The 26,077-nt window shown below is 43.3% G+C and overlaps 1 protein-coding gene across 3 annotated transcripts in view; it reads right to left on the bottom strand.

Annotated features, from left to right (window-relative positions):
• smc5 (structural maintenance of chromosomes 5) overlaps nt 1–26,077 on the bottom strand; it is a 77,130-nt gene that overhangs the window by 30,303 nt on the left and 20,750 nt on the right. For all 3 annotated transcript variants that reach the window (XR_010962741.1, XM_067983528.1, XM_067983527.1), the window contains exons 3-13: nt 25,981–26,033; nt 23,851–24,013; nt 19,641–19,775; nt 19,417–19,557; nt 17,993–18,154; nt 15,965–16,036; nt 12,783–13,038; nt 11,171–11,325; nt 6,106–6,219; nt 1,966–2,060; nt 814–946 (exon numbers count right to left, since the gene is read on the bottom strand). Coding sequence is in view for 2 of the 3 variants with exons in the window: in XM_067983528.1 (XP_067839629.1) it covers nt 814–946; nt 1,966–2,060; nt 6,106–6,219; nt 11,171–11,325; nt 12,783–13,038; nt 15,965–16,036; nt 17,993–18,154; nt 19,417–19,557; nt 19,641–19,775; nt 23,851–24,013; nt 25,981–26,033 (1,479 nt within the window). In the remaining variant the exon portion in view is untranslated. The remainder of the gene's footprint in view (nt 1–813; nt 947–1,965; nt 2,061–6,105; nt 6,220–11,170; nt 11,326–12,782; nt 13,039–15,964; nt 16,037–17,992; nt 18,155–19,416; nt 19,558–19,640; nt 19,776–23,850; nt 24,014–25,980; nt 26,034–26,077) is intronic.

Below are 26,077 nucleotides of genomic sequence, written 5' to 3'. Positions count from 1 at the left end.
AGGCCCATTAGCTTGACATCAGTTATAGGAAAGTTGCTAGAAGGGAACATTAGGAACACACTATACAACCACCTTTTCAGAGAAGGAATCATTAGGGAGAAGCAACATGCCTTCTGGAAAAAAAGGTCATGCTTTACCAACCTGTTTGAATTGTGCGAAGTGGTTGATGGATGATGGTAGATGTTGTATATTTTCAAAAAAGCTTTTGACATGATAACACACAATAGGTTATGATATAAGACAGATCAGATCCTGGGTTGGATAGGGCATTGGTTGCTATTAATAGTAGAATTAGGTAAGTTGGGCAGAACGAGAGGACAACGTGTACAAGTTACCCAAGTTAGAACTAGGTTTGATGTCAGGAAGTTTATCTTTTCCCACAGAATCATTTACCTTTGGAAGGAGTTGCTAGTTTGTGCAGTGGGTGCAGGTTCACTGCAAACATTCAAAAGGGAGCTAGACAAGTTCCTGGCAGAGGCTGCATACAATAGGTACGTGGGGATGTTGGGTAATGTACCCCGTGGTCATTGTTATCTCCAAACTAGGTTTTGATCGCCTTTTGGGGTTGGAGAGGAATTAACCAGAATTCTTTGTTCTCTGAATTAGCTTAGGGTTTTATTTTTACATCTTGTTTTCCCCCTCTACCAGGAAACTACATGGCTGCTTGTGGCCCGGGGTGGGTGGTGGTGAGTATTGGAGCTCGTGTTGCAAAAAGGCTGAATGGGACAGACAGACTCGATGATTGAGGTGATCTTTTGCTGTCCATCTTTTACATATGCTCATTAATAATAAAGGTCAATTAAAAACACATACTTTTTCAATCATCGATTTGGTCCTTGCAGTCCCAATGGGAACATCGTAAACTCTGTACTGCTCACACAGATAACTCATTACAGGTTCGGGTGCATCAATCAGCTCTCGCAAATAGGATACAAAGCCATAATTTCTATCAAAAAACAGGATAGGTTACTGCTGCTAAATTGGATACAATAATGCAAAATGTTGAAAATTAAGATTTACAAAAGATAAGAGAAAAGGATGAAAGAAATCTATCATGTAAATTAAACAGACTTTTACTTTTGTTAATAAAGGCAAAAATGATCTGTCCAACAAGTAGTAATGATTGCTGCTATGTTAACAGTCCAGATTAATAAAACTGTACAGTTATGCAGTATGAACATATCAAATTTACCAGTTACTTTGACCATTACGTTAAACAAGATTATAAAATGAATGAAAGAAAAACAGAAAGCGAAACAAAGCAAATCAAATCATACCCAGTTAAAAGATACTTATGTACTGTAATGTGGTAGAGTTGGAAATATACAAGACACAGGAGAAGAGATTCAAGGATTTAGATGAAAATGATTTATATTGTAATACCTGCAAGATCCTAAGCGGAAGGCTTAACACTGGGTGTTAAAAAAATGATGCACAGAGCCAAATTCAGCCTATTTTTGCCTGCATGAATTGCTTGAATGCTAGCAGATCAAATTAGATCTGTTAAAATATTAAATGGGATGAATATAGGAATACCGGAAGTTATTCAGCAATTTTGATTACTACAGTAAGGAATTTATGCAAAACAGCATTAGTGTTGGAAAATCGCAAACCATCCAATAGATTTATATATATTTCCAAATAAGGAGTCAAGCATTTAGGGTATGGGGGTGCAAAGAATTAGAGCAAATCTCTCAAGCCTTTTCTAAAACTAGTCAAGAACAACAAACTAAAAGCAGAATGCAAAAAAAACCACACAAATCAGCATTTTCTTTGAGAAATGTATATTCTCTATTTAAAAGGTCTTATTTCTGTCAGATGTCAAGAGCAACATTATTAACAGCCAAAATTAGTAAATAAATACACATTTTTTAACCCCATAAATAGCTTCAGTTATTGTTTATTTCACACAATTTAAAAGTAAAACATTTTAACCAGATGCAATTAAAAATGTAAACTACTTACTGAAGTTCTTGAATGGGTCTCGTAGGTGGTCTCCCTGCAGCTGAATTGGAAGGAGCACACACTGCATTCACTTTTAACCTCTGTTTATCACGAACCTGCATACATAATATTTGTGTTAATCAACTTAACCACTTTCTTGCCCCAATCTTTCCCAAATTTACTGGCATGCAACTGCAAAGGAGAATCCTCGCTGCACCCAACACACACACACAATTTTTAAGCATGGGTCACTGGACACCAATCAGGAGCAAGAACCTGGATTTCTGCCGCCACCCAACATACCCCCCACCTCCTAACTTGAGATCAGCTAACAGATCAATACTGGAAGCCTCCTACCCAGTATGGTCACTATTACAACATGCATATAGGTGCCTGAAATAGGTACCTGAGCTGATTAGAGCAAAAAAAAAAAATCAATGAAGTAGTATTAGTGAATGTTACCCATTAAAATTTATTAAAGAACCTTTCTTGCTCCATTTTAAGTCCAAATTAGATCCGACTCCAGTAAGATTAAAATTCCTCTTCAAACTGAAATTTTAAGATTAACATTTTAAAAAATGCATTCATGGGATATGGGCGTCGCTGGCAAGGCCAGCATTTATTGCCCACCCCTAATTGCACTTGAGAACGTGGTGGTGGTAAGCCGCCTTCTTGAATCGCTGCAGTACATGTGGTGAAGGTTCTCCCACAGTGCTGTTAGGTAGCGAGTTCCAGGATTTTGACCCAGCGACGATGAAGGAACGGTGATATATTTCCAAGCCGGGATGGTGTGTGACTTGGAGGGGAACGTGCAAGTGGTGTTGTTGCCATGTGCCTGCTGCCCTTGTCCTTCTAGGTGGTAGAGGTTGTGGGTTTGGGAGGTGCTGTTGAAGAAGCCTTGGCGAGTTGCTGCAGTGCATCCTGTGGTTGGTACACGCTGCAGCCACAGTGCGCCGGTGGTGAAGGGAGTGAATGTTTAGGGTGGTGGATGGGGTGCCAATCAAGCGGGCTGCTTTGTCCTGGATGGTGTCGAGCTTCTTGAGTGTTGTTGGAGCTGCATTCATGCAGGCAAGTGGAGAGTATTCCATCACACTCTTGACTTGTGCCTTGTAGATGGTGGAAAGGCTTTGAGGAGTCAGTAGATGAGTCACTCGCCGCAGAATACCCAGCCTCTGACCTGCTCTTGTAGCCACAGTATTTATGTGGCTGGACCAGTTAAGTTTCTAGTCAATGGTGACCCCCCAGGATGTTGATGGTGGGGGATTTGGCGATGGTAATGCCATTGGATGTCAAGGGGAGGTGGTTAGACTCTCTCTTGTTGGAGATGGTCATTGCCTGGCACATTGGTAACCAGCTATTCCTTAAGATCTAATCCCAGTTAATCTTCCATCATCATGATTCATGTTTTGCTTTACCCATTTAAAAAAAAACTTTGAGCAACAATCAAAATTCAATGCATTGACTAGGCTAACAATATTCCATAAAGCTGTCATTTATACTGGGTTCTCCTTATGATTTGTAAAACTAAAACAGCCACATTTCATTAACTTTAGATCTCAGCAGGGTATCTCTACAGTCATCCTGTGCACTCATTTTGTGCCCATACATATTGCAACATAATGCAGTGCAGGTGGAAAATGAGATGCACAGTATTATAATGGGAGCAATATAGCAAAGGAAAGGCAGTCACTCGATTGCACTAGTGCTAATTCAGAGTTGGATGACTGTGCACGTTTTGTCCTCCCATCTTGACTTTGTGCGACGGTGAAAGACGGGTGACAGTGAGTCGGCAGCCCATTTTACATCTCCCTGATTTTTATTTCCGTTGACTTCAGGACAGGAGTTCAGTAGAGCAGTGGCCACGGAGTGGGTGGGAGATCGACAAGGGCTTTATGCAGTGGGGGGAGGGGGGTGGGTATGAATAATGGAGGCCAGATAAAGGAGGGGAGGCAGAAGCTGGATAGAGAGGCAGCAGACAGAGATACATAGCAGCAGCAAATTAATGAACACAAATTTAACTTACTTTAGCTAAAACATTGGGCTCGAATTTAGCAGGCCTGCGGGTTCCCAGCGGGTGGTCCTCCGGGAGCGTGGTCAACACGCTCGGCGAAATTAGTGGGTTGTCCACGCGATCGTGGCAGGCAACCCACTAATAGGAATCAATTACCTGCTCCTCCGGGGTCCACGGCGCTGGCCTGCGCGTCGGTCGGGCTGCGCATGCGCAGTGCGATCTGTCAGCTGGAGGCTCTCTAGTTAAAGGGGCAGTCCTCCACTGACAGATGCTGCAACCAATGGGACAAATTGCAGCATGGAGCAGCCCAGGGGGAAGGCTGCTCCCAGTTTAATGATGCCTCACCCCAGGGATCATCAGATGGGGTGAGGAGGAGGGGGAGGACACAGATCTTCCCCCCGGCGGGCGGGAGGAAGCGGTCTGCCTCTGCCACCAAGAAGGCCTGGCTCGAGGTGGCAGAGGGGGTCACCTGCGCCACCAACATATCGCCCACCTGCATACAGTGCAGGAGGCGCTGCAATGACCGCAGTAGGTCAGCCGCAGTGAGAACACGAAGTCTTTCCCCTACACTCCGTCTGCCACAACACTGCCCCCACCCCACATCTCCTTCGGCACCGCCAACACTATTCTGTCACATCACCCTTCATACCCACTCAAACCCCATCCTCATCTTACCTCCACCTACTCACCTCGCCAGTACTCATCCTGCCACTAACAGGCAACCCAATCCTCATACAATCTCATTGCTCCATCCCATACTCACCCTCTCGTGCATCTCCCTCGCGGCCAGCCTCACTCAACCTGCCACCACCTGTGCTGCAGCCACAGGGCATGCATCACATATGTGCAGTTGGCAGCGTAAGGCAAACGTCTCGTCAGCATGAAGGGGGTGCGCAAGGGTGTCTGAGGGTTTGTCATGGGTGTTACCTATATTGAATTTCAGAGCAACAAACAGCACACATTATATTGACACCACCACTGCCATGTCTCCGCGAATCCTGTCCGTTGTGTCCAATAATGCCCGCTCCTGGGTATCACTATGAGGACCCACCACTGATGCCACCCATCGTGTTACTGCAGAGTAGGTGCAGGTGTATTTGCAGGGCTCGTCCGCGCTGACGACTGAGAGACATCGGCGGTGTAGCCGGCTGCACCCTGGAAGGATGCGGAGGAGAAGGTGTGGAGGGCAGTGGTGACTTTGACAGCGACAGGTAAGCAGTTGGTGCTGGGGCCAGCCAGGAGCAGCTCCACGACTACATGTCGAGCGAATCTGCGCCTCCCTGTGCACTGCTGCTCGGAGAGGTCCGGGGAGCTGCGCCTCGGTCTGTGGACCCTGTGGCGAGGGTAGTGCCCTCTGCGACGCGTCTATCTCTGCGGTAGCCCTCCCTCCTGCTGTGCAGGTGGGCGTGCAACAATACCGTGTTGGGGGGATCCACGTCTCTGTGGCGGACGGCGTGGACTGCGAGGCTGCTGGTGCTGGTCATGCTCTTCGTCCTCCGAGGGTCTCCACACACCACCCAACTGGCAGGTGTTGGTCTGAGGGGTTGTGCAGGGTAGGTGTGTGGTTCCTCGGACTGGGGCTGCGGTTTCGTGTCGGTCTGTCCTCTGGCTTGGCGGGGGGTGGTGGAGGGCAGGGGTTGCCCTATGTGACGCGGTGGCCTCCTGCGTGGGTGAGGGCTCTCCCCCGTGGAGCGCACCTTGGCACCTGCCACAGGCTGCTGGCTGCAACACGCCTGGTTGAGGAGGGAATGTTTCCCCCAGTGTGTGAAGCTCACTGCCTTGAACCTAAAATCCCACACTTCCTCTTTTGACAGCTGCTTCAGCTCATTAACTGACCACAACAAGCAAGGAAAGTACACTCAAGTGGAACCCCGCTGGCTTTAATTGCCTGCGGGATTCCCACCAGCGGGGCTTGCGCGCGCAGCCCCGCACGTCAGCGCGGTACCCGGAAGTGGCCGGGATCTCGTCGCGATCCGGTCACGTGACCGGATATCGGGATTTTCGGGGCCACCCCACTGGGAACCCGCCGGAAACACGATCCTAAAATCGAGCCCATTGATTCTTTCGGATAGCTTAACATTTCCTTTCTTAAATTTGCTTGCAAAAGAGCAGTGCAAATGTTATTTGTGGACGTCTTTGCTTATACGCACCTCACTGAGGAATGCACCCATGTCATCCATGTTCACACAAACAAACGCCCTCAGGTCATTCATTGAAATATGATTTTCAATGTACTTAGCATTTCTTGAATCCTTCATATTAAGCTGCGAAGTTAAGAGAAGAAAATTAGAAACAAAGATAAAATATTGGTAAAACACTTCCTTTTGAAAAATCATGCTGCAAGCATAACCCAGACTTTTAATTTCAGACTAATCTACTGATCATGGGTGTTGAAAACGCCATTTATGGATTCCATGGCATTGTACTTCCAAAGGTAGTTCATTTTATTTTTAATTATTAATGAGAAAGGTGAAGGGCCAAGGCCACTAAAGTACAGGACACCAACAAGGTTGAGAAGAGTGAAAGGTGATGTGGTAAATGAGGTGTTGCCAAATTTTGGTTTCAAAAGTCTTGGAAGATTGTAGGAAGAAGGGCAAATTAAAGGAGTACCAGTTCTGAGATCCTCATTAGGAATAAGTTAAAGTAGGAGACTGTGCAATAAGTCTTGATTTCAATGCAGGTTTTTAAGCTTGTATAACAAATAAAAGCTACACCGATCATAATAGCAGTAGAAGTACATAGAATGTGCACCTGAAGCGCTGTGACCTACAAGGCTACGAACCAAGTGCTGGAAAGTGGGATTAGGCTAGTTGGCTGATTTTCGGCCGGCATGGATTCGATGGGCCGAATGGCCTCCTTCTGTGCTGTAAATTTTATGATTCTATGAATGTACAGTACAGGCCATTCAGCCCAAAAGGTCTATGCTGGTGTTTATAAGAACATAAGAAACAGGAGCAGGAGTAGGCCAATCGGCCCTTCGAGCCTGCTCTGCCATTTAATAAGATCATGGCTGATCTGATCCTAACCTCAAATCTAAATTCATGTCCAATTTATGTTCCACACAAGCCTCCTCCCACCGCTTGTCATCTATCCTTCTATTCCTTTCTCCCTTTTGTGTTTATCTAGCATCCCCTAAATGCATCTATGCTACTTCTTGTGGTAGCGAGTTCCACATTCTCACCACTCTCAGTGAAGAAGTTTCTCCTGAATTCCCCATTGATGAAAGACAAGAAAACTGCAATGCAGAAGGGTGAATGCTAGAAGTGAGCTGCCATCAGATATGCTTTTTCTTGTATCCTATCCAGGAATGAGAAAGAGCTGATAGAAGAGCTTCTCTTTATATTGGAGCATTATTCAAGTCTCGGACAGATTTGGGGCTTTTAGAATTAAGACCCTTTGAGGGAAAGAGAAAAGAGCTTAACACAATCAAGGAAACTGAGTTTCTTGGAGGCAGCTTTAGCAATGGAAGAGATGTGCATTTCCATTTAAGGTCAGAATAAAACTAAGGGTGCAGCAAACAGTGGTAAAAATAGAGTCTGAGTTTTAAAAGTTCTATTCCACAGTTCAGAAATGGCAATTTTAACATATTGTAGCAACAGGTTCAAGTGACACCAAACTGCTACTTTACATGACAACAAAATACAGTAACTAACACAAGTCAAAGCATTCAGTACAAACTGCTGTATGGTAAGTGGAATGTCCGAGGTTCAAATGGTCTAGGAAATTGTAAATTGTGTAAAGGGTTTCCCATGAATTAAAATTTCAAAACATTAGCCAAGTATTGATCATGGAGAAAATAATATTTTCAAAATTAATTATAAATGATATATTAACACTGCGAAATATCTTATCAATATCAACGCAACTTACTAAAAGTCTTGCATTTGCGTGCATTTCCTATCTACAAAACGTTAATTCCTGTTGTCACTATCACACTTTTGTGGCAACTATTTTCCTATAAATTCCTATGTCCACATTTATAATAGAAACCGCTTAAGTAAACTCACTACTAGTAATTCCAGAATCTAGCTACCAGGTGGCGCTACATTATCTTTCCCTCCATAAATTGCTCAAAATGCTTTCCAAAGATTTTTGATTTGAATTTTTTTTTCAGTAACTGAAATTTCTAATGGGCAAAGTAAGGATTTAAACAAAATTAATAAGTCCATTATTTTAAAATTACTCGATTAAAATTATCCACTGAATTGTCCTTTCTATCTTTTGATGCCTTTACTAAACTTTTTATTTGAAAATGAAGTATCTCTAGCAAGAGCCTGAGCTTTGTTATTTTTTGCCCAGAATCGTGACACAGATGAATTTGGATTGTGCAGCCAAAGCATCAACATTGTATCTAATTGCTCAGGATGCATCATTGCCAGTCAGATGTACTGATCGAATATTTATTTTTTGACTTCTAGTAGTTTCTACTCAGTTGTTTTTCAAAATTATTTGAAGAAAAGCTAGAGGACTAATTTCAAAAGCTTTACTGAGGTAAAGTTTATATTGTGTGCTTAAAAAAAAGGCTGAGACAGAAAAAGACAGGCTACTATTTGCTCACTTGTTGCAGCTTTTGTTGTGTTCTATAAACTTCTAAATATATATACACTGTAAACTTTGAAATCAGGTATAAAGTTTCTAATTATAACCTGGTTTTGTTGATCTAACAGCTGTCAGAGAGACAGGCACATACACACATGGAGCATCTTTCCTCATTTCAATTTGAGTTAATTTTTCAAATTAAAAATCAAATTGAACTTTGAAAACAGTTTTGTTGACAGTTAATAATTGGAATGTTAAGATTTTCTTACAGTTGTGAGTCAGACAGTGTGTATATGAGAGAGAGAGAGAGAGAGAGAGAGACAGGTAAACGGATATGCGTCCAGGAATTAATCACATAACACCAAATTCAAGCGCCTTGGGATGTTTTACCATGTTAAAGGTGCTATATAAATGCAAGTTGTTGTTTAGAAAGTCACAAGCTAGTGCTGCCAGACACAGGATTGCCTCACCCTCATCCAGTGTGGTCAGGCACATTCCCTGCCCACCCCCTCACTTTCTGGCAGGCACTAAGAACCCACTAGTCAGCCAAACCTCACATTCCAACCGTAGGTCTGCCAAATACCAGATTCCACCTTTAAGGTGATATCAGTTCAAGTGGCACCCCCTCCCTCCCATGCTGTCAAACTCAAGCAGCCATACGGCAGCACTGTCAAACTCCTGGAGGCCCAACCCAGTTCTGCCAATCCAGGATCCCCCCCACACAGAAGCCCAGGACTACCCCCGATACAGCCAAATCTCACTTCCCCCATCCAGTACTGCTAAATACCAGTCATCGAACACCAACTGGTCCATCTTGCTGTGTATTTTCAGCTTTAAAAATGGTAACATAAAAAAAAGTAGGTAAACGAATATACATAAAAAAGCCCACTCCTTTGCAGGTTTCACTGAACAAACAAGATTATGGAATTTAATCTTCGATGAATCAGGAAAATACCCTTTAATAAAAATGGAATTTGACTTAATCGCTGTAAATCAATAGTCCTGATGTGGTGCCATACATGGCATAAACACCCCTATTGTCATAGAAGTAAATTCTCCAACTTGCCACGAGAATGCCACAGGAAATCTATGAATAAAAATAAATCTATTATATGAAATCTTACTTCCTGCCAACTTTTGCCATTATACATTCTTTTGTCAACATTTATAATGGAAATGGCCTATGTAAACTTGCCAGACTGTAATTATACTCTCCCACCAGTAATAGCACTGTAGAGGCTAAGGAACATAGGAACAGGAGTAGGCCATTCAGCCCCTCGAGCCTGATCCACCATTCAATTAGATCATGGCTGATCTGTATCTTAACTCCATCTATCCGCCTTGGTTCCATAACCCTTAATACCCTTGCCTAACAAAAACCTCAGTTTTGACATTTTCAATTGACCCCCAGCCACAACAGTTATTTTTTTTTTTGGGGGGGGGGGGGGGGGTGGTGGATAAAAAGAGTTCTAGATTTCCACTACCCTTTGTGTGAAGAAGTGTTTCCTGACATCGCCCCTGAACGGCCTGGCTCTAATTTTAAGGTTCTGCCCCCTTGTTCTGGACTCCCCCACCAGAGGAAATAGTTTCTCTTTAACCTATCAAATCCTTTCATCATCTTAAACACCACCATTAGATCACTCCGTAATCTTCCATATTCAAGGGAATATGAGCCGAGTCTATGCAGCCAGTCCTCATGATTTAACTTTAAGCCCCAGTTTTGTCTCTCCTAGCTCGTTAGCCTGAGAAACTCCTTTGCTGCAACCCAACCCTGTTTCTCTGCTTCCGAAATGGTGGTATGCTTTGCTATTTAACTATAATAAAATCAAAGTATTATACAAGAATAAGGACAGAATACACTACTTTAAAATGGCAACTGAATTACACCTCTGGTCCAATTATCCCCTAACCCCACTTCACCTGAAGACTACATTTGCTCTCAACAACCAAAATGCAATGTTACAGAAGATCGACTCTCGATGCATTAAAATCATTGAAGTGGTAACACTAACATCCCCAGCCGCCCCCTCCTCCACCACCCCCCCAACTTGTACATTGAAATCGATAGAGAACATAACAATAAAGCCTGCTATTCTTACTTGCTCCAGGGGTGATGCTACAATCTCTAAAATGTATTACAGAATACCCATTATTCTTACTTGCTTCAGACAGGAGCTGTAACCTCTTTAAAAAAACAATAGTGGCTCCACACAGTGACACCACTGTTCCTGGCCAGAATGGAGATGATTGGGAAACTCCCCCATCAATCACGCCTGGAGACTGCACTGCTGTAAGTGACTGGGATTGATTTTATGAACATAATTTGTATTATGTAACTATCCTCCACTCACTGCAGTTTACTGCAGAAATCAACCTATCAGGAGATGCTGCTGCAGTTTCAGCCATGAGTTCTGTTTGGTGTAGTTCGTAGAGACTCTTTTTAAATAGACTGCTGTTTAAATACAGTTTGTGAGATCTGCTGTAAGTTCCACCCAGTCTCCAATTCATTGGCTGACACAGTGGTGTCATTAGATACTCTGAACAATAGTACAAAAACAAAGACACACACATAAAACAAGAACACAAACATGACTAAAAGACATACCACTTCCTCTGACTAACTGTAAACAATGATACCGGAGATTCACTAGTAGATATTAAAAAAGGATTCTTTACCTCGAGCATTATTGGCTCATAGATGTGTCCATGGAATTTACTCCTGTTCTTTCTCAACCACAGGACAGCATTGTATGTATCTTTGAACCGATCGCGAAGCTTTCCTTCTTTAAAATTCATCATGTCTTCAAGCCTCTTGATATTAGTCATAACCTCTATGTTTTAAATAGTTGTACATTATTCAACAGGTCACCCACTTTTTATATTGACAGTAATTCAAGATTAATAGCTGCTACATGATGCCTCAGGCAGAGTATAACAACATTAAACAATGAGTAGTAAAGAATGAGGAGGACAGTAACAGACTTCAGGAGACACAGACAGATTGGTGAAATGGGCAAACACATGGCAGATGAAATTTAACACAGAAGTGTGAAGTGATGCATTTTGGTAGGGAGAATAAGGAGAGGCGAGGCAATATAAACTAAATGGTACAATTTTGAAGGGGGTGCAGGAACAGAGACCTGGGGGTGTATGTACAAAAATCTTTGACGGTGGCAGGACAAGTTGAGAAAGCTGTTAAAAAAGCATATTGGATCCTTGGCTTTATAAATAGAGGTATGGAGTACAATAGCAAGGAAGTTATGCTAAACCTTTATAAAACACTGGTTAAGCCCCTGCTGGAGTATTGTGGCCAATTCTGGGCACCACACTTTAGGAAAGATGCTACGGCCATAGAGAGGGTGCAGAGGAGATTTACTAGAACGGTGCCAGGGATGAGGGACTTCAGATGAGTGGAGAGACTGGAGAAGCTGGGGTTATTCTCCTTAGAGCAGAAAAGGTTAAGTGGAGATTTAATAGATGTGTCCAAAATCATGATTGGTTTTGATAAAGTAGGGAGAAGTTGTTTCTAGTGGTAGAACGGTTGGTAACCAGAGGACACAGATTTAAGGTAATTGGCAAAAGAACCAGAAGCAACATGAGGAAAACATTTTTCATGCAGCGAGTTGCTATGATGTGGAATGATGTACCTGAAAGGACGGTGGAAGCAGATTCAATAGTAACTTTCAAAAGGGAATTGGATAAATACTTGAAGGGGAAAACTTTGCAGGGCTACGGGGAAAGAGCGGGGGGGGGGGGTGGGACCAATTGGATACCTCTTTCAAATAGCTGGCACAGGCATGATAAGTCAAATGGCCACTTTTTGTGCTGTATGATTCTATGATTAATTCAAGTGTCTATTAATGGGGATTAATTTATGAACCACTGCAAAAATATTTACCTCATTTTTTTTAATATAAAGGATTCTAAGTTGAATATTACAACATTTCATCGTTTTTCACCATAAAAATTCACCTTGTAATTTAAATTTTGCCACCAGTTTTTTGTCCTGACAAGTACAAACGAGAGAGGACATTGGACCCATTTTGATCGTACCATCCACCAAAACCACTTATTATTAGAAAAACCTACAGTTTATCTTGTTCCATTTGATGACTTCTGTTGCAGTCTGGAAGCCTACTCGAGTGATACAAGTCAGATGTTGCAACACCAGTTCACTCGTTTGCTCGCGGCTTGTTAGATTTTGATATTCTCCATACCTGGCTTGCCCAACTCCCCACCCCTACATCTTGAACCACTGGAATTTGCAATCTTTCAGCAACGCACTTACTCCTTTTCTCTTTCTCCAGATTTTCCTTCTCCCTTCGTAGTTCTGCTTTTTCACTATCAGCGGCTCCCTTATCCTCTTGAACTTTCCGGAGGGCACTACTGATTTGGTCTATCTCAGGTTGCACATGGTCGTAATTCCTCGTTGCGTTCAGTTCATTTTGCAAATCTTCTATCATTTTCTTTGTGTTGCTTATTCTTTTCTGGCGGTCAATTTCCTCATCGTTTTTCATTCTTAAATTTTGCTGAACTTCTTCGACCTTAAAAAAAATCCTTCACTAAATTAAATCAAAATACTAGACAAATTAAAGAACTGAATTAAATCCTCTCCAACTTGAAAATTGCTTCAAGACATCAACATTACACTAAGTTCATGTAAACTAGAAAAGTAGTAATTATAGTCCAATAAAAATAATGTGCAACAATGGTACTGCATTACTTTCATCACTACTCAGCTTCAAGGAGCAAAGAACCTTAAAATTAGAGCTAGGCCATTCAGGGGTATGTCAGGAAGCACTTCTTCACACAAAGGGTAGTGGAAATCTGGAACTCTCTACCCCCAAAAAGCTGTTAAGGCTGGGGTCAATTGAAAATGTCAAAACTGAGATTGATGGATTTTTGTTAGGCAAGGGTATTAAGGGTTACGGAACCAAGGCGGGTAGATGGAGTTAAGATATAGATCGGACATGATCTAATTGAATGGCGGAACAGGATCGAGGGGTTGAATGGCCTACTCCCGTTCCAATATTCCTATTGTGAAGCACATGCAATGCAAAGTGCTTCATTTTTTAAAGGTCTATTGGATTCATTATTAAAAAACTTCAGAAAAACCTCTCTTAAATGCCTTTAGCCTTCTCTGCTCCAATTGAAATAATCTTAGTACCTCAAATCTTTCTTCATTACTATAGTTTTCCACCCCTGGCATCATCCTGGTGAATCTACACCGTACACTCTCTATGGTTTTAATCTTAGAATAATGTGTGCAGTTACTCATTAAAGTAACTGTGGCCTAACCAATGTTTTGTATAAATTCATTATTGCCTTTTAGTCTTATACTCTATGCCCCTATTTATAAACCCCAAAATGCTACTGGCTTTTTTTTTATGGCTGCACACTCACTTTCAGGGAATTAAGTATTTAAACCAATAGGTCTCTGTTCATCTACAACTTTCAGTGTCTTTACATCGTCTATGTTTCCATTCCAGTTTCTTTCCTCTTAGAATCATAGAACGGCTACAGCACGGAAGGAGGACATTCAGTCCATCAAGTCCACGCCAGCTCTATGCAACAGCAATCCATTCCCCTGCCCTATCCCCGTAGCCCTACAATTTTTTTCCTTTCAAGTACTTATCCAGTTCCCTTTCAAAGGCCATTATTGAATCTGCCTCCACCACTCCTCTCAGGCAGTGCATTCCAGATCCTAAACACTCGCTGTGTAAAAACGATTTTCCTCATGTCACTGTTGGTTCTTTTGCCAATCACCTTAAATCTATGCCCTTTGGTTCATGACCCTTCTGCCAATGGGAACAGCTTCTCTCTATGTTCTCTGTCTAGACCCTTCATGATTTTGAATACCTCTATCAAATCTCCTCTCAACCTTCTCTGTTCCAAGGAGAACAGCCCCAGCTTCTCCAGTCTATCCACATAACTAAAGTCCCTCATTCCTGGAACCATTCTTGTAAATCTCTTCTGCAACCTCTCTAAGGCCTTCATATCTTTCCTAAAGTGCGGTGCCCAGAACTGGACACAATACTCCAGTGGTGGCCGAACCAGTTCATAATGACTTCCTTACTTTTGTACTTTATACCTCTATTTACAAAGCCGAGGATCCCGTAGGCTTTTTTAACCGCTTTCTCAACCTGCCATGCCACCTTCAACGATTTGTGTACATATACCCCCATATATTACCTCACTCTTATTCACATTAACTTGCATCTTGTCTGTCCATTCTGCTAACCCGTCTATGCCGTCCTGGTGTGTTCTAGTAATTGTCAAATAAATATCACACCAAATGGCTACTGTTGCTGGATAGCGAGCAGGAGTGAGGATTCCTGGCTCATTTTCCCTCCTTAATCCAGTGGTGTCGAAGCCAATCACGGCACCTTTACTGTCGCCCTAAATGAGGTTAATTAACGCGGCATTTATCAGAGATTGGAACTGGGACCTTCTTTGTATGGATCAGTTGCAACTAGAAAAAGCTCACTGAATCATTAGGGGAAGACATTCAACAGGTTGTTGCGCATAGCTACAAATTTATACTGCGTTTTTCTAATTCAGTGACTGAAACTGTGCTGCTTTGAACGCAATTAAATTATATAGCAATCAAACCGATGTTAATAAACAATTTGATACACTGTGATGCTTTGAAATTAACCCACTACAAACTGTGCTGTTGTGAGTAAACTTAGAATAGTTGCAGGGCCGGCATGATGCACTCTGAAATATTTACTAATTATTTCAAATATTGTGTTGGAACAAATCAAGTCTCCCAACCGCGTTTTAGTGATTAGGATTGCTTGGATTACCTGGCACAGACCCGGTCGTGTTCAGAGGACAAAATGCAGCAGCAGATCAACCAGGGAAAAAAAAAATCTAGAATTCAAATGCGCTATTTCAGTTCCCTATTTGGTGTCAGCCACAATTATTGTCACAAGGGTACGCAGATACTAGTTGGGGATATGGAGCTTAAATAATATGTATCCATAATATATTAAAATCGGTATGGATGTCACACACTCCTTTCTTGGGCTTCAGCATGCCCTGTCATGCCTCTAGATGACACCTCAATAGAAATTCCCCTAATTAAGTGAGCATCATCGGTCCCAATCACGATAGCAGCTCCATTTTTACCACTAGCTGCAGCTTCAGTTCCCCATATCTAAACCATAATTATACAGATTCAGAGCATTCACACCCCAGGAGGAAACCAAACATACAGCATCTCTGCCCAAATAATACATATAGGTATACAAGTAGATATAAATTTTTATTAAATAATTACAATTTTTCAGAATGGCCATGAGGGTGGTTGGTGTTGGAAGTTGGCAAAATCACATTGTTGCACACAAATTATTCTTCTCAAGTTGGAATTACGACACATGGTCGGAGAAGACCACTTCACTCATTGAGGAGTACAAAGGGCTCAAAAATGGTTGTAAAGTTTCCCAAAGGTAAAGTTGTACCAACCTCCTTGTCCTTCCGTTCCAATAAATCTTGCTTTTGTTTGCACTCCAGCGAGATTTTCTTAATTTCTGACACCTACAAAACCAGACAACTGCAGTCATTCCATTGAGTTATGTTATTACAGAAAAACTCTTGGTTTAAGCATTGTGCACATTATTTTAAATCAAATTAGAATGGATGGACATCACATTGGATATTGTACCGTGGATTAAGACTAGTGAGGGCTTCTTGCATGCGTAAGAAAAAAAAATCACAGGGCATTCACTAAGATTTAGTAACACAACTTCCCTTTCCCATGTAATAAAAAGGCCCCTCCCCAAGGAACTCTCCACCTTCTTTCACGCACAAAGATTCATCAAAAGCACAAAATACAAAAAGAACAGGAGGAAGAAGACCAGTCAATCCAAGCTTACTCCAATCTAGTGTTATACTGTCAAGACCGTGCTATTACATGGAATGACATAGAATTTACAGCACAGGAACAGGCCATTCGGCCCAATAGGTCTATGCCAGTGTTTATGCTCCACACGAGCCTCCTCCCTCCCTACTTTATCTAACCCTATCAGCATATCCTTCTATTCTTTCTCCTTCATGTATTTATCTAGCTTCCCTTTAAATGCAGCTATGCTATTCGTCTCAACTACTCCACATGGTAGCAAGTTCCACATTCTAACCACTCTCTGGTGTTCTTCTACTTCCTTCTTAAAAGACTCAATAATTACATGCTGAGTGACATTTACCTCCTACACGTTTAAAACCTCAAGTAAGAAAATGAGTGCGGAGTCATGTCTTACAATTTTGACTTCTAATTCCTCATTTTGGGTTGCACACGAGAAATTTCTCAGCTTCCATCTCTTAAATTCACTTTATGGTTTTAAACACAAATGATACGCTAACCTCACAATTTTTCCAATAAAAATAAAACGAGTAAGATCTACAGCTTTTCTTGCAATGGTCTACTTCATAGTAATAATAAAAAAATAGAAACTTAATCTACCAGGAAAAATTAAATATAATAATGGTGTCAGCTCATTAATTTGGGCAATTAAGGCACTTACAGTGCAGGTATCTGTGATATAGGATCTCAGTGCAAGACCATTTTAAACTGTAATATATCAAACTGCTAGTTTAGGTAAAATAATTTAAGACATCACTAAAAGTATACAATCAAAAAGAGAGTTCCTGGTCTCCCCTAATGGCTAGTGATTAGCTGAGACATACAGATGAAAGTGATCTCAGATTTTGACTCCCACTCCCTTCTGCATTGGCTGATCTCAACCAACACTCACCATTTCATAGAATCATAGAATGGTTACAGCACAGGAGGTGGCTATTCGGCCCATCAAGCCCGTGTTGTCTCTTTGTAAGAGTAATCCAGTTAGTCCCATTTCCCCCGTAGCCCTGCAAATTTTTTTTCCTTCAAGTATACATCCAATTCCTTTTTGAAAGCCATGATTGAATCTGCTTCCATCACCCTTTCAGGTAGCGCATTCCAGATCATAACTACTTTAGGCTCATACATGAACGATGGTGAACTTCAGTGAGGCAACAGATGGCACCTATGGAATCATTCACAAGCAAGGAATCAACAACGCCTTTGGGAAAGGAGGAGATTGGGAAGAAAAAAGGTTTGAATAACTAGTAAATGGCAAATTTAGGATTTAAGAGCGATCAACACATGGAATGGGCTTCCAAGTAGAGTAATGGAGGAAAAACCCTGGAATCATTTAATAAACTTTTGGAAGTCATGATAGGGGGACTGTTGTTTTTTTCTGGATGGATGAACTAAGATGAGCCAAACCTTCCTCACCCATGTGAAAAAGAGAGTTTCTCAACAGATCATACCATAGTTGTTTAACAAATTCTGCCCTGTTTCTCCACAATTAAGTGTGCTAAATGATGCTTTTCACAGTTTACTTATAGTTTAGATACATGCAGCACTTCAAGTTATACGAGTCTTTAAAGTTTATGAAATGCTATATAGCTACCATGACTAAAAGCAGAAATTCTAGCAACAACCAGACGTCTCACCTTTTCCTTTATTTTTGCCTCCTGCTCCCTACATTGCCGTTCAACAGCTTGAATTTTTCTGGTCATGGGAACCTGGTCTTCTTTTAGGGCTTTCAGTTCTTGTTTTAGCTGGTCACGGAAATGCTTCACCTCTTCATGCTCCTGTCGAGCAGCCTCGTATTCCTTAAAAATGAGCAACAGTTAGACGTTTACTAAAGCAACTAGTTGTAATTGTTTTAGAAAAAAAGTTTCAAAACAGTGAAAATAAAGGGTGCTAGATTATTTACAATGGATATTGTCTACCTCATTCTCTGAGCGTTCAACAACCAAATAGGAATTATATGGGATTGGGTGATAGTGAATCCTTTCAAATTGTTCTATTGAAAGATTCTCCACCATATCATTTTGGTACAATCATTCCCTCATTCTGTATTGCACTCTTCGTTCTTTGTTCAGAGCACCCAACATTGTAACTTCGAGTAGCAGCTCAGGTTACTTTTGTGTAGCCTGGAGAAGCACTCCTGCTCCGCCCTGCCCCTACAAAAATAAGCAAGCACTTACTTTTGGGCTCCTCTTCAGCTGAACCGGCATGCTGATATTGGGCGGAGCTTGTATGGTGCACGTTCTGCCTAGTTGAGTCCTAAAATGGTATTGGGGTCTTATTGATATCACAGGAGCCCAGTTTAAATGCCTAAATTAGCCCTGCACTTGCTTCGGGCTGCTCTTCTGGCTACCCCAGCAAAATGGCAACGGCGGGAATAGGGCGGTACGTTCTACCGTCCTGAATTCGTCGGACAGGAGGTCTCAAAATCTCCCCCACAGATTTGATGAAAATTACGCACATTTGATCTCTCATCAGCACGGGTATCTTGTTTTGGCAATGGATCTCTTTCATGCTGAACCCAAGATTCTTACAACTTTTACAGATATTGTGAAAGAGCAAGAGCTATTAGCTACATTACAACATTAAAGACATTGACTATTAATGTGAACTTTTTCTCCATGCAGAGCCAACTTTTTACAGCTGTTGCTGATGATAGGAAAGAAAAAATAAGTTTTGACAGCTCACAATGCTGCGTGTATGGGGGGGTGGAAACAGAGAGAATGTTCTGGGAGACACTGCCCCTGGTGTTTAGCCATAAAGGATAATGGGAATTTTCCATTTGTATATGGAACTGATTAATTTCAGAAGAATTTAACTTAACTCTGTACAGTCTCGACCTGATGATAAACAACTTATTCTACATGGTGAGCCTAGAACCTTGTGACCTGGAGCACAAAACTAGTTTCATGGGTAGGAAAAGTACCAATGTCATCAGAGTCATAGGAGTTTATATTCACTGAAAACCAATAGTGTCAACATTGTCCTACAAACCAGAATTCTGATCAGTCTCGAATCACTGAAGTAAAATGCTTTCTCACGTCATTACAATGTCGTAACTTACCACCCAGGGCCTCTTTCTTTCCAGCATCTTTATCTTATCTAAATGCCGCTGTCGCTCGTAATACCGTTGCACATCTTGCTCATTTCGTTCATTTCTTTGCTTCATTTTCTCCAAGGCAGCCGTTTTTTCTTTACATGTATTCTAGAAATACATTAAATAAATCTCTGAAGCTACTAGAAAGGAGCCAGACAATGTTTACAAAACAAAAATATATCCTTCTATACCTCAAGTTCTTTCTCCTTCTCGTGGTAATTTTTTAAATCGCTGTGAAATTTGTACATTTCTGGTGGGCCAACTGATTTTTCGGTTGCTTCCAATAGCTCAATTTTTGACATTTTTGCAAACTCTCCAACTTTCTCCTGTAAATTAAGTATGAATAATAATTAATGGTAAACAAAAAATAAAATTTAGATAGTTACAAGCAGATTGAAATGCTCAATACAGCAACTTTATACAAAAGACATTCACTCCAGATGTCACTAACATTTCTGTAAAGATAAAAACATAAAAAAGGAAAGCATGTTTATTCTGCAGCATGAACAGCTTTTATCTCTTGAAAAATTGAGTCCAAAGATATTCTTCTATCTGCTTCCAAAGAATCCGGAGCAGCAGATGTAATAAAACTTTTCTAGCAAGAAGTCCAAATCAGTGATGGAATATCTTACTCACCAATTTTCTTGGATGAAATGCAAGATTTGGCAAACAATACACCAATATAGTACTGCAGCTAAATCATTGTGCTTATTCTTCCTCCCCAAATCCCTAATTGCTTTCTTCTACATTTGTTTTCTTCCCTATTCTGTTATTTGTGACATTCCACAGACCTGCACCCCTACATAGAACTTACAGCATAGAAACAGGCCATTCGGCCCGACTGGTCTGTGCCAATGTTTATACTCCACACGAGCCTCCTTCCATCCTACTTCATCTCACCCTATCAGCATATCCTTGACCAAACAGACTAGCTCTTTGTGTGCACAAAAGGAACACACTTTTTTTTCCTTTTTGGATGTACGTTCAAGTCTAGAGTTTCCAGTGAGAGCACTCATAATGTGAAATATTCACCTCCCATGCACATTAATAGTACCTATATTATCAACCATCTTGTGTATGCATGAATATAGTATTGTAATATCTTTTCTACCAATCCAGTTGCAAAATCGAAGACCTTTCAATCAATCAAATCCCAAAACAATCTCAGTAGTGTCATTTCAGATTGGTTCAGCAACAAGCTAAATTTTATAGTGCCTTTAAAGGTACTAAACACCCTAAGGAACTTCATGTGGGAGAGGGGGGATGCTAAACAGTAGAAGAATTAGAGGCGACAAAGGGAATTTTAAACAAGGATTTTGACTGACTTTGCTACTGAAAAGATAGGTTTTGAGGAGACTTTGAGGTGTATAGAGAAGTAGCAAGGCATACAGGTTTAGAGAGGGTAGACCTAAGGCTGTTGAAAGCCTTGCAACTGATGGAGTAGCAATGATAGGGGAGAGGAGTGCATATTAGGCCAGCAGTGGAGGATGAAAAGGCTGGGCAATAGGGTCGTAGAAGGTTGCAGAGGTAGGGTGGGGTAAAGCCACTGAAGGATTTGTAAACAAGGATTTTGAACCTAGGGCACTGAAGGACAGTAGAGGTTGATAAGGACACAGGTAATGGTTGAGCAGGACTTGGCACAGGGCAGAGTTTTGGCTGAATTGAAGTTTGTGTAGGGTGGAACACATAAGACGGCATTGGAGAAGTACATCCTTGAGTCTTGTTCAGTTGTGTCTTTGCCCACTTCTAGTGTCATCTAATGCAATGAATTCAAAATCCAGGTCGTCGTTTACAAATCCCTCATGGCTTTAATCACAACCTACAACTGTAAACTTCTACAGCTGTACATCTCACCCTATTCACCCTTCAATGCGGGTTCATTTGGCATCCCTCCCTTCCTTTGGTGCTCCTCATCTGCCTCACGAAATACTCCGAAAAATAAAGTCTTAATCACACAACCAACGTACAAAAAAAAAAATCAATAAAGAAAAATCACAAACTTACCCATTTCACCTTCAAAGTGCTATGATGTCTGCACCCTTCCCATGCAAAATCAACAAACACAACCCTGGAACAACCACCACCCACCCACCCCAAACAAAATGCTAAATAGCACAACACCTGCCCATAGCCCTATATGACCAAAACCTGGGCCAATGCAAACCTAACATCATAAGGAATGTCAAAGAATGCATGTGCGTGATACACAGCAGCCCAAAGCCAAACACATGTTGTTGACTCCATTCCTCACTCTCTAGAGCAATCATCAGCTGCTTTTCATCACCCCCCCTCCAGTTCTACCTTTGAAGCTGGCCCCATCTGCTCTCCATGCCTCTGGACAGACTAAAAAAGAAACAGCGAGTAATAACAACAGGCACACGGAGAGAGGATAACACAAAAGAATAAGAGTAAAAAACAATTGTGAGAGGGCCCGAGAGAAAGGGGCGGGGAGGGGAGCGCGGGCGAAAGGGGCGGGGAGGGGAGCGCGGGCGAAAGGGGCGGGGAGGGGAGCGCGGGCGAAAGGGGCGGGGAGGGGAGCGCGGGCGAAAGGGGCGGGGAGGGGAGCGCGGGCGAAAGGGGCGGGGAGGGGAGCGCGGGCGAAAGGGGCGGGGAGGGGAGCGCGGGCGAAAGGGGCGGGGAGGGGAGCGCGGGCGAAAGGGGCGGGGAGGGGAGCGCGGGCGAAAGGGGCGGGGAGGGGAGCGCGGGCGAAAGGGGCGGGGAGGGGAGCGCGGGCGAAAGGGGCGGGGAGGGGAGCGCGGGCGAAAGGGGCGGGGAGGGGAGCGCGGGCGAAAGGGGCGGGGAGGGGAGCGCGGGCGAAAGGGGCGGGGAGGGGAGCGCGGGCGAAAGGGGCGGGGAGGGGAGCGCGGGCGAAAGGGGCGGGGAGGGGAGCGCGGGCGAAAGGGGCGGGGAGGGGAGCGCGGGCGAAAGGGGCGGGGAGGGGAGCGCGGGCGAAAGGGGCGGGGAGGGGAGCGCGGGCGAAAGGGGCGGGGAGGGGAGCGCGGGCGAAAGGGGCGGGGAGGGGAGCGCGGGCGAAAGGGGCGGGGAGGGGAGCGCGGGCGAAAGGGGCGGGGAGGGGAGCGCGGGCGAAAGGGGCGGGGAGGGGAGCGCGGGCGAAAGGGGCGGGGAGGGGAGCGCGGGCGAAAGGGGCGGGGAGGGGAGCGCGGGCGAAAGGGGCGGGGAGGGGAGCGCGGGCGAAAGGGGCGGGGAGGGGAGCGCGGGCGAAAGGGGCGGGGAGGGGAGCGCGGGCGAAAGGGGCGGGGAGGGGAGCGCGGGCGAAAGGGGCGGGGAGGGGAGCGCGGGCGAAAGGGGCGGGGAGGGGAGCGCGGGCGAAAGGGGCGGGGAGGGGAGCGCGGGCGAAAGGGGCGGGGAGGGGAGCGCGGGCGAAAGGGGCGGGGAGGGGAGCGCGGGCGAAAGGGGCGGGGAGGGGAGCGCGGGCGAAAGGGGCGGGGAGGGGAGCGCGGGCGAAAGGGGCGGGGAGGGGAGCGCGGGCGAAAGGGGCGGGGAGGGGAGCGCGGGCGAAAGGGGCGGGGAGGGGAGCGCGGGCGAAAGGGGCGGGGAGGGGAGCGCGGGCGAAAGGGGCGGGGAGGGGAGCGCGGGCGAAAGGGGCGGGGAGGGGAGCGCGGGCGAAAGGGGCGGGGAGCGCGAGAGAACAAGGGAGAAAAAGAAGTCGTGCAGACACAAAGGGACCACAGCGCCGTTTTCTTTTGAAGGGAGCTTCAAAATCTCTTGATGCGGCCCTCTCTCCCCGTCACATGCACAAGCCGCAGCTGCAACGAGGCTTCTCTCAACTCCCCAGCGTTTGCCATCCAGACAGAAAAAGCTGCATGAGTGGAACCAGTCCAATCTCAACCAAACAAGGCTTGAAGCTTATCCTGAGTTCTCCCAGATCTCATGCTCACCCTGACAGGTAAGGGAATGACCTTTACAAAACTTCAATGAGAAACAAAGCAGCAATGCTGGCTCGGTAAATGCATCATACACAGATCACCACATCAATGGCCCAGTTTGTTACTGGGAGATCAAGTTATTAAAGATCTCCTACATTTTAAGATAAAATATTACTTTCCTGCAACTTTCCACACTGTCATTGAGTCGCAAGCTTTTAGGTCAAGCGGGCATATTTTTCGAGTACACTTGATGCCAACCAATATTTGCATTAATTCAGAGGAATGGGTTTTGATATAAAGTGCCAGCTGGTAATACTATAAAGGCACAATTCTGGAAACAAAATCTGCAGTCATTAAAAATTACAGCTTTCATGGTGGGCTTATACCATATGCATCAAATCTCGGTGTGATTCAGAGGACCACATAAGGAATATCATGAACAATATTCACCGAGATGTAAACCTTAATTGCATTAATTCTTACATTTTCTATTTACTCTGGCATAAACACATACCTGAGGTAAAAACTGGCAGAGATTGCCCACTTGGATATTCAAAGCAGAGGTCTGTTCTTCAACCATTTTCTGGGTTGCATGTTCTCCATTTATTTGCCACACAGATTGATTGTTTGACACAGAAATCTCTCGACTAACAATAAGGTTGTTTGTAGGTCTGTAGCTATAAAGGAGCAATTATTTAAAATCACAAAAGTGAAATCAGTCTTCACGGTTTAGAAATGGAATTATAAAGTTTAGAAAATAAACAGAAACCAACATTGCTTCAACTGCCTCATTATTACATAGGAGCAGGAGGAGGCCATTCTGCCCCTCAAGCCTGTTCCACCATGCAATTAGATTATGGCTGATCTGTATCTGAACTCCATCTACCCACATTGGTTCCATAACCCTTAATACCCTTACCTAACAAAAATCTATCAATCTCAGTTTGGAAATTTTCAATTGACCCCCAGCCTCAACAGCTTTTTGGGGGAAGAGAGTTCCAGATTTCCACTACCCTTTGTGAAGAAGTGCTTCCGGACATCACCCCTGAACAGCCTAGCTCTAATTTTAAAGTTGTGCCCCCTTATTCTGGACTACCCCCATCACAGGAAATTGTTTCTCCCTATCAAATCCTTTAATCATCTTGAACACCTCAATTACATCACCCCATAATCTTATATATTCGAGGAAATACAAGCCTTGTCTATGCAACCTGTCCTGATAATTTAACCCTTTTTATAATTTAACAGGTGAAACAACTTTTAATTGAGAAGTTGTTATTTTGAGGCTCCCCCAATGGGAGGTCCCAGTCAGCACGGTGTAAGTTGATTTTAGTGTTTTTTGTGTGGGGGGGGGGGGGGGGGGTGGATGTTAGGGTTTGGACTCTTTCCCAATTCTCTTTATTTGTATTCATAGCAAAAAGCAGTTTCCATTAGCAGACCACCAAACGTACAACTTTCCACATATCACAAATGAGATGCGTGCCACGGGACAAATAATGACTCTTTTGTATCACAGGTGTAAGTATCAAGAGCTCCACCCGCACTACCCAACACATACTCCTGTCCACTCCAAAAGGCAGAAAACGCCACATTGCAAGATCACATTGTTCAGGTCACAGAAAAAGAGAATACAGTAAATAACCAGCAGTACAATATTTGGATTACACAATATTTAAAGTGCGCTGGAACATAATAATAGAATGCAGGGTCTTTGTATGCTTTGCGGAATATTTTAACTGTCGCTTTGATTAATGTAGCGTGGGCGCTCATCTCAAGAAGCTCATCCCACTGCCACAATGCAGAATCAGGCAGGTAAACAGAACTGAAGGATAGGAATACCATTCCAAAACAAGGTTCAACACATCAAAACAAAAGTCCTTTGCTACCCGGCAGGGAAATATTTTATTAACCAGTTATACCATTCAAATAGATAGGGATTCCAGGCATTTGGGTTTTATTTGCATTTGATATCTGACATACATATTAAATAGCGTGCCCGCTTTCATGTCTACAACTGACTCTCAGCAGTCTGGGTGTCTGACCAGCAGCTCAAAGTTTACGTGCTTTTAACATTTCCAAGATAATAAGTAATTTCTAATGCTTTTGATTTGTAAATACAGGCAAACATCATTGTGGGCAAACTGCTGAGTTAGTTGGCCCGCTCTGGAGACATGAATGTCTGTCTTTAAAACTGTCTGGAATGTGTGTCTCCAGACAATTTTGCTTATAGCTAAGACTGAGAATTGATTTTAGTGTCCCCAGGTCAGAGAGGTAAAAACCAGTAATAAAAACAGAAAATGCTGGAAACACTCAGCAGGTCAGGCAGCATCTGCGGAGAGAGAAACAGATTTAACATTTCAGGTCGACGACCTTTCTTCAGAACTCAAGACCAGTCATGGTTCCCACTCATCGCTCTCCAACAAGCCTGCTAGAAATACGTATATGAAGTTAACAGCCTTGGCTCAGTAGTAGCACTGATTAAATACAAAGTTCACGGGAATTTGAGAAGCAGGGTTGGTTGGAGCATAGGAGTTCTCTGCATTATAGAATGAGTTAGGACATGCAAAGCTAGGCATTACAGCACCATCACTGGATTTTACAGAACAAGTTTACATAGGTAGTTTCCATATTAGATTATACTTACAGTTCAAGTTCAATATATCCCTTGTTATATCCTCTTTTCACATAAAGGCCAACCTGTTCAAAAAAACAAAGGGCTATAGTTTTAATAAAGCCTTGAC

The sequence above is a fragment of the Heptranchias perlo genome, chromosome 4, assembly GCF_035084215.1.
Source record: "Heptranchias perlo isolate sHepPer1 chromosome 4, sHepPer1.hap1, whole genome shotgun sequence".
Lineage (NCBI taxonomy): Eukaryota > Metazoa > Chordata > Chondrichthyes > Hexanchiformes > Hexanchidae > Heptranchias > Heptranchias perlo.
Note: the sequence above shows the minus strand (reverse complement) of the source record. Positions and strands in the feature narration are given on the sequence as shown.